Source organism: Gossypium hirsutum, chromosome A01, assembly GCF_007990345.1.
Source record: "Gossypium hirsutum isolate 1008001.06 chromosome A01, Gossypium_hirsutum_v2.1, whole genome shotgun sequence".
NCBI classification, from domain to species: domain Eukaryota; kingdom Viridiplantae; phylum Streptophyta; class Magnoliopsida; order Malvales; family Malvaceae; genus Gossypium; species Gossypium hirsutum.
The window spans coordinates 16291739-16301048 of NC_053424.1; the positions used below are offsets into that span (position 1 = coordinate 16291739).

At 37.9% G+C, this 9310-nt stretch overlaps 1 protein-coding gene across 7 annotated transcripts; it reads right to left on the bottom strand.

The window, feature by feature from the left end:
• Positions 1-281: 281 nt before the first annotated feature.
• On the bottom strand, positions 282-3707 carry LOC121228873 (protein ROOT PRIMORDIUM DEFECTIVE 1). 7 transcript variants are annotated; one of them, XR_005926408.1, is made up of 3 exons: positions 3474-3707; positions 1555-3130; positions 282-812 (listed from the first exon to the last, which is right to left on the bottom strand). XR_005926408.1 is itself a non-coding variant. In XM_041111882.1 (2 exons), exon 2 carries the CDS (start codon positions 3045-3047, stop codon positions 1737-1739), a length of 1311 nt encoding a protein of 436 aa, XP_040967816.1. In that variant the 5' UTR covers positions 3048-3126; positions 3474-3700; the 3' UTR covers positions 282-1736. The 7 variants fall into 7 exon arrangements, 2 of the variants coding, with proteins under 2 accessions (XP_040967816.1, XP_040967814.1); XR_005926410.1 differs by having other exon boundaries at positions 282-808; positions 1555-3126; positions 3474-3699; XR_005926409.1 differs by having other exon boundaries at positions 282-808; positions 3474-3699.
• Between the last annotated feature and the right edge of the window lie 5603 nt (positions 3708-9310).

Below are 9310 nucleotides of genomic sequence, written 5' to 3' on the forward strand. Positions count from 1 at the left end.
TTGTGACAAGATTTTTTTTTTATTAATTTCGTTGAAAAGGAAAAAGAAAAACGAATGGAAGAAAAAGGAAAAGAAAAGACATTAAATTTTGTAAGCAGGCGAAGGAGGTTACCATTAGATTCAATATCCACGGACGCATGATTGCGACAAATTATGATTATAGTTGTAAGATTGAGTGTGACATGATCGTATAAAAATTCTTTTGAACGGAAGTATAGAAATACTGAACTATTTAAAAAGGGAGACAGAGACTGAGGGCTTAGTATAGATTACTGAACTGGTTAAAAATTCGTAAGTTTTTTTGGGAGGGCTTTATACTTAAATAAGCAAGCAATCTCTTTGCTATATAAGGTTTACAATAGGTTGGAAATACTTGTGGTCATGGCAGACCTAGTAAATTAGGGAGGGCTACAATCAAATTGCAACGAACCCCAGATATCATACAAACAAAACCAAGCAGCAAATATGGTAGCTTCCGTCAATGCCCAGTTTTGCTAATGAGGCTGCTATGCCATTCATTTCAAATTCACAAACATGTACAACATCCAATATCCTCGTACTTGATTGACTTGATCGTTGAAAACAATCCTGTACCTCCAAGGCCGATCTTCTTTGTCATGCAGGGTGCAGGTATTCATATTTTGCCCCCTCTAACAGACTCTCAAGCAAGGCAACCACAAATAAAACTTACAGGCACACCTCTAATTCTTTTAGTCATTCAGGTTCATAGTTCTGGAAATGGACAAATTTCGACTCCAAATGGCATCATCCGTTCCACCCAAGCTTCTTTATTACTGTACCGACAAGCCTGTCTGGCAGCATAATCACTCAACTGTATTTTTACATGTTTAACATTTAAAATATATATATCTCTACACACACATGGGAAGCCCCAGGTAAACCATTATGAAGATTAGTTTCTGAACAGAGGGCCAATTTTACATATCCAGGCAGAATGCACCATAGGTATATCACATGCAGTAGAGAATGACATGTACAAACTGAAAGAATGGGCCGACTATAATACAAGAGTCCCCAGTATCACACACACTTAAAAAAGAAGACCATTACAGGGGGAAAAAGCTAGCAAATTGGGTATCACAGGTGGAAAAGCTTAGGTTTATAGTATCATGAAATGTCCTCCAAGTCTAAATTTGTTAGAAGTCATAAAGTGTAAATAACAAATTGACATTGGGCTAAGTTATAAAGAAAAAAAAAATCTAACAACTTCTTTGGTACTTCCACAATACTTTTTTCATAAAATATTTATACAATAAAATTCACAAGTCACTCTCAAATAAATCAAATTAAGAAGTTCAATTTTGTGGTAGATTTGCAAGGTTCAATAAGTTGGATTATGTACTGCCTATCATGTTGGATTTAGTTTTGAATTCCAAAAGCAGGTTATTAGCCCTATCAAGCTTATATCTGTATTAATTTTTCTAGAAATAGATACGACAATGAAATGGCAATTTTATAGAAAAAAATAAAGATATGGGAATTGTATCAACATTCAACACAAACAATCAAGAATGAAAGAAATAAGAGATTTACCATTCTGTCACTGTGTTGATATAAGCTTATTAGTTGTCTCGCGAAGCACATTGTGGTTTTCAAACACCCCATCATCTCCATTCAAGCTAGGATCTAACTACCTAAGAGAATGGAACTGTATATTGCAGAGATAAAGGTGCAATGACTTGAAATCAACTAGACTTATCCTCAAAGCAAAAAGTTCAATTTCTTCCACTCTCACATCCATCAAATGGCTGCTTAGAATCATTGATGTCACCTAGACTACCAAAAGCAGTTTGATCATAACTATCTAAAATTGGGATAACCCAGTCACCGTCTCTTCTGCCTCCCACATTTGTTCTGAAAACTGAGCTATTTCTTTCCTCCTTAATTTCTTCCAGATCTTCCAAAGATCTAGTATTTCGACGCCCAAGCAAGATAAGGTCCAGCATTTTCCTTCGAACAACATAAATAGGATTTGGCAAAGCCAAACACCCTTTTGAATAGGCTTCTCTAAGGAAAACAGTCTGAGTACTTCCTTTGGTACATATATAGAAAATACCAGGGTGCTTCAAAAGCAGTTCACACACATTAACTTCAATAGCAAAATCCTTTCTAAAATGAGCCAATCTGTCAACTTCAAGCATCTTCTCTACTGTCAAGCTCAAGAGCTCATGAATAATCCCAACTGCCCGCTTCTCAAAACGCTCAATCCCTCCACAAGTACGAACTCTGAGAACCTCCTTGCTCACATAAGGCTTCAAATAGGGAAGCCTCTGCCAGTTCTTTAATTTCTCTCTATAACCTCCCTCTATCTTAAACCCTGTTGGAAAATTAATGGGAAATGCATAACTTGTCTCAAACTCACTCAACCATTTATCTACATATTCTTTTTCTCTCCATTTTTCAACTTCAGCCTTGGCCAAACTCTCATTCCTGTCAACCAGCTCAACAATTTCCAAATCAACTAACCTAAAATCCTTTGAATGTGTTCTTAAAATAGAATCTCTGAAATCCTCAGGCAAGCCAAGTTCTCTCCTAATTAACCTCAAAGCATGGACATGAAGTGTCCCATTTTTTGACATCATGAGCAGTTTCTTTACCTTTTGCACCAATTCAGGTTCATATTCTTTGACAATTTTTTCTTCCTCGTCAATCAAATCTCGCATTCTCTGAGTTATCTTGCAGCATAAATTCCTCCTAAGGGGGTGTACAAATAACTCAAAGACATGTGGATATTTGTGAAGAAATTCACCCATGCCCACATTCAGACCGACAATGTTTCTCCATCGTGACATCAGTTGCACAGAGACAAAGGGACCACGCTTTCGCTGGGCCATAAGCTGGTGGATGTTAAGGATGGTTTTGAGTTTGTTAATGTGCATCATGAGCTTGTCTAGTTTTAAATCTTTAGTTCTGGATTCTAGGCGAGTCTGAGCTGAAACAATTGGTTTTTTCCATCTCCTTTGAGAAAATGAATTGAATGGTCCAAATAATATTCCATTGCACCTTACACTTTTCAAAAAGATCATGCTTTCAAGACCTAGAGAACTTCTCAACTAGTCTCACAAGCTTCCTTCACCAAAAAGCTTTTTTGTAACTAAACAATGCCTACCTAATGTGCATGATAAAATGTTAATAAAGTAATAAAAAAAAAACTTGGAAAACCAATTAATACCTTTCTGAAGCTAAAACAATTTCTAAAATTTAACACGATGTACATGATAAAGTGTAAATAAAAAGTAAATTTAAACAAACCAAAACCAAAAAACATGAAAAATCTCACATACTTGCTAACCAGTTATATAAAATTGACATCAGCAGCAACCCATAGTTAGGAAAGCATGTAAATTCTTAATCTAAATCGAAAATCCGAATTCCAGGCCAGTTAATGAATAAAGCACATATGAACTACCCAAATTAAAATGTAATAGAAGATAAATTTCCCTAAGACTCACGGTAGCTGGCGAGTGAGTTGGCTGCTGGGTAAAGTGGCAGGCGTCGGTTGCTCGGTTACAGCCCCTGAGGAAAGGGTGGCCACAGTGGATATTTAGGGTTTGGGGAAATCAAATATCTGTAGAGCAGAACGGAGAGGCGTCTCGGCAGTCCAGGAAGTCGGGTTTTTTTTTTTTGTTGGGTCATGGGTGGGTGATTCCGGTATGGTTTATTTTACGGTTAATGCTTAATTTAGTCATTCAACTATACCAATTTTCTCACTTTAGATCTTAAAGTTTTTTTAATCTAGATTAGGACCTAATGTTATCTTCTGAAAAGCAGTTCAGTCCTTTAATGTAAAAAAGAAAAAATTGATTGAGCCTCCTACCATTTATTTTCCATCATTAGAAAATTTAAGAATATAAATGACTAAACCGCATTGCAAAAGATAACTTTAGTTGTTTAACTGAACCAAAAAATAAAAAATTTTAGGGGTGCTCGGGTCGGTTTAATTCCGGTTGGACCTAAACACAATATTAATATATTTTATGCTTATCCAAGCCTAGTCTGACCTAAAATTTGAGTTTAAAATTTTGCTAAAACCTATTAATATTTGTAAAAAATTAACCCAAACCTATTTTAGTCACATCCATATTATTTTTAATTTTAAAAAAAATATTTATATTATATTATTTTAATATTTAATAACTTGATACATTTTTTATTTATTGAAAATTTGTATATAGTTATCTTAACATTATTTTAATATTTACATTAAAGTAATATTATATATTTAGTATAAATTTATTTTTTAATGTATTCTAAATTATATAATATATAAAAATAACATAATATAAAATATTATAAACTTAAAACCGGTCAGGCTTGGACTTGAAATTTAAGGCCCAAGCTTGACTCATATTTTAAACGCGCTTAATTTTTTTGTTCAAATCTATTTTTCAAGCTTAATATTTTTAGTCAAATCTTCTTCAATTTTAAGCGAGCCTTCGGGACTGAATAGATAACCTAGTATATGAACAAGTCTACTTCAACTTTATAAAAAGAAGAATTACTTTAGCCCTCTATTTAATTTTTTACCTCTTTTAGCTCTTAAATTTATATTTTTTGTTAAATAACTTTAAAATAAAGAGTTAAATAATTATTTTTATAAAATTGAAGGGGGAAAAATGTTATTATGGGTAACTGAAAAAGGGTTTCTTTTCGGACATTCTTTATGATATTTTTTCAAAACATTAAATAAGCGAAATTAAATCTTAGTTTACGGGCTTTCATATATATTTTCTAAAAATATGCGTCACCTTTTGCTAATGTCAAATAATTTTCCAGTTGGGCAAGGTTTTATTCATGAAACATTCATGCTATATCGCAAGTGTATATATATATAACGAGAACATGCGATAAATCTTAAATTATTGAATGAAGAAACTCGACCAAATCTATCGTAAATATCATATGAAGTTGAGTAAGTGATGGATTCGATTACGCATTTCATTAAATGTTGTTGGAGCTAACTGCAACAAATAGCAAGGTTCAACAAAAAGCTTGCCGAGCAAGAATCGAGACTTGCGGCAGAAACAAAGAAGAAAAATGAAATAAATTTTAAGCAAAGCTAAAATAGAGAGTATATGGATGAAATCTTGATTGAATTCATTCATTTTTTTAAAATGGCATAAAGCCTATTTATACAAGCTTACAACTTGACAACTTAGTTGGAATACAACTAAGTTTCATCATTACATCCACTTAAAATAAATCACCACCTACTACCACTAACAAACTTAGTTGGAATACAACTAAGTTACATCATTACATCCAAATAATAATAATAATAATAATAATAATAATAATAATAAAACATGTGATTGCTACATGCTAACCATTGCTTCAATACTCCTCCTTGGTTTGCATGGAGCAAACACCTAGCTTCCTTCTTAGACATTCGAACCTTGTGACATTAAGGGCTTTAGTCAAAATGTCTGCAAGTTGATCGTCAGAATTACAATGGATCAGCTTCACTTCCTGAGCTTGCTCCATTTCTCGAACAACATGCAACTTGATGCTGAAATGCTTTGTTCTTCCATGGAACACTGGATTTTTAGCAATTGCAACTGAAGATTGGTTGTCACAGAAGATCTCAGTAGCTTCCTTTTGATGCACTTTCAAATCAGCTAAGATTTTCCTTAGCCAAATGGCTTGGTTGACAGCACTTGCAGCTGCCACATATTCTGCTTCAGCAGTAGATTGAGCCACCAGACTTTGCTTCTTCGAGCTCCAGCAAAACATGACTGAACCAAGGTTGAAAGCATACCCTGAGGTGCTTTTCATGTCATCTATCGAGCCAGCCCAGTCACTATCAGTGTAGCCAACCAGCTTCAGATTTCCTTCCTTGCTGTACCTTAAACCATAGCTCAAAGTGCCTTTGACATATCTAAGCACTCTCTTAGCAGCTTGTAAATGCTTTTTATTGCAACAATGCAAGAACCTTGAGAGCAATCCTACAGCATACATTATGTCTGGTCTAGTGGCAGTTAAATATAACAGACAACCAACTAGACTTCTGTAGGTTGTTTCACAAACCTTCTCAAAATCACCTTGGCTCGATAGTTTTTCTCCAACAGCAACAGGTGTTTTAGTTGCTTTACTGTTTTGCATGGAGAACTTGGTCAGAATCTTTGTGGCAAAGTTTCTCTGACTTAGAAATATCCCATTTTGTGCTTGAGTCACCTCCATTCCAAGGAAATAAGACATTTCCCCTAGATCAGACATTTCAAATACTTCTTGCATCTTGGTCTTGAAATCGACCAGCACTGCTCGATCTCCTCCTGTCACCAGCAGGTCATCAACATATAGGGATACAATGAGCTGTGTTTGTGTCCCTTGCTTCTTGACATACAGTGTTGGCTCACTCTTGCTTCGATCGAATCCCAAATTAGTCAAGTAGCCATCGATTCTGCTGTACCAGGCCCTTGGAGCCTGTTTTAAGCCATATAGGGCCTTCTTCAGTTTGTAGACCATATGCTCTCTGCTAGCTATCTCAAACCCTTGTGGTTGTTCAACATAGATCTCTTCATCTAAGAAACCATTCAGAAAGGCTGATTTCACATTGAGTTGATGGATCTTCCACTCGAGCTGTGCTGCTAAGGCAATCAGTAATCTGATGGTGTCTAGCCTGGCCACTGGTGCAAAGGTCTCCAGGTAGTCCAGGCCATACCTCTGACTGAACCCCTTGACAACTAGCCTTGTTTTCAGTTTGTTCAAGGTACCATCAGCATTTTGCTTGGCTTTGTACACCCATTTCACCCCAATTATCTTCCTTTTGACTGACCTTTCAACTAATTCCCAGGTCTGGTTCTTCTCAATCATGCTAATCTCCTCAGCCATTACCTGCTTCCACTCTTGCTGAGCTTCAGCCTCTTCAAAATTGCTTGGTTCAGCTATGGCTACATGAGCTCTTTCATAAATCTCAGTCAATGGTCTTGTTCCTCTAACTGGTTCATCATCAATGTCCATTTCAGGAACATTTTGATCTGGCTCAGCTTGATCTGCTGCAAGTCCTTCTGAAACTTCCTCAGGTTCATGTTTTTCCCAGTTCCAACATGACTTTTCATCAAATACCACATCCCTACTGACTGACACTTTCTTTGTTGAAGGATCCAAGATCCTATAGCCCTTCTTAACAGTGCTGTAGCCTACCAAAATACCAGGTCGAGCCCTTTCAGACAATTTGTCCCTTTTGACAGCAGGTACATGAGCATAACAGATGCATCCAAAGACCTTCAGATGAGCCAGTGATGGCTTGAATCCAAACCAGGCTTCGAATGGAGTCTTCTGATCCAAGGCCTTGGTTGGAAGCCTATTTTGAATGTAGTTTGCAGTGTTAACTGCCTCTGCCCATAGTGCTTTAGGCAGATTCTTCTGAATCATCAAGCACCTGGCCATATCCATCAAACTCCTATTCTTCCTTTCACTTACACCATTTTGCTGAGGTGTATATGTGTTGGTAAGTTGATGTTTGATGCCTGCCTTATCACAGAAGGCTTGGAACTGAGCTGAGGTGTACTCAGTCCCATTATCAGACCTTATGGACTTCAGCTTGCAACCTGTTTCAGTCTCAGCAGCAGTCTTGAACTTCCAAAACACTGAGGCCGCCTCTGATTTCTGTTTTAGGAAGTAAAGCCAGCAATATCTTGAAAAATCATCAATGAACAGTATGAAGTACCTGTTTCCACTTAATGACTTAGTCCTCATAGGGCCACACACATCAGTGTGCACCAGTTGGAGTTTTTCAGAGGCTCTCCAGGCTTGATTCAAGGGAAATGGGAGTCTGGCCTGCTTTCCTAGCTGACACACTTCACACACATCATCATGATCCACTGAGTTGATGAAGTTTTCAGCCAAGTCCTCTCTGACCATTCGAGCCATCGATCTGAAGTTGGCATGTCCCAGTCTTTGATGCCAAAGCTTGGATTCATCTGATGTGACTGTGTAGGCAATGTCTGACTCCCTGGTCCAGTCAACTACAAAGCTCTTATTAGCCATAGGAACTGCCATCAGCTTGGATCCACTTGGATCATTGATTTGGCATTGGTTGTCTTTGAACACAACAGAATAACCTTTCTCCAGCAACTGAGCTATGCTGAGCAGGTTTCTGTCAATTTCAGGCACCAAAAGCACATTTGAAATCACTTTGGCACCTGTGGGGGTGCATATCAGCACATCACCCTTGCCTTCAGCTTGAATAAAATGTCCATTTCCTATCTTGACTTTAGTTCTGCAACTTCTGTCTAAAGACTTGAAGATTGCAGCATCAGGTGTCATGTGGTTGGTGCATCCACTGTCTAGAAGCCAACCAGATGAGAACCTTTCTTGAGCAGCTGAGCATAACACAGCAAAGACTTGCTCCTCTTGGTCACTGTCCTCCTTAGCTACTCGAGCCTCAGCTTTTTTCTGTTGAAACTGACTCTGCCTTGATTTGGCCTTGCTCTTGCAGACTCTCTCAACATGACCCTTCTTTTTACAATGCTGACATACAGCATCTGGATTGAACCAGCATTTTTCTTTTGGATGACCAGCCCTTCTGCAGTGCTTGCAAGTCTGACCCTCTTTTCTTGCAACATCAGTCCTTGGCTTGTCTCTCTAGGCCTTCTTGCCTTTGTAGGCAGTGTTTGTTCTTGCCTGAAAGGCACCTTCTTGATGCTCCTCCAGTCTGCTTGCTCTTCTTTGCTCTTGAGCATATAAAGCATTGATCAACTCTGTCAGGGAGATGGTGTACAGGTCCCTTGAGTCCTCGAGAGATGAGATTTTTGCCTCATACCTCTCAGGCAGAGTTGCAATAACCTTCTCCACTATCCTAGCTTCCTTGAGCTGCTCTCCAAGGAGCCTTATGCTGTTAACCACAGCCATAATCCTGTCAGAGTACTGCTTGATAGTTTCTTCTTCCTTCATCTTCAAATTCTCGAAATCTCTCCTTAAGTTCAGCAACTGTTGCTGCCTTGTCCTCTCTGTCCCTTGAAACTCCTCTTGCAACTTGTCCCAGGCTTGTTTTGGTGATTCACAGGCCATAATCCTTGTGAAAATCACATCTGACACTGAGTTCTGGATGCAAGACATGGCTTTGTGCCTCTTGGTCCTCTCATCAGCATGCTGCCTGATTTGAGCCACTGTTGGATTGCCTCTAAGTGGCTCTGGTTCAACATCTGAGTTGACTACCTCCCACAGATCGAAAGCTTGTAGGTAGGTCTTCATTTTAACCACCCATATGTGGTAGCCTTCTCCATTGAAGACTTGAGGTGCAGCTGGTGAAAAGCTTGATGAAGCCATGAATTTGTATAACAGATCC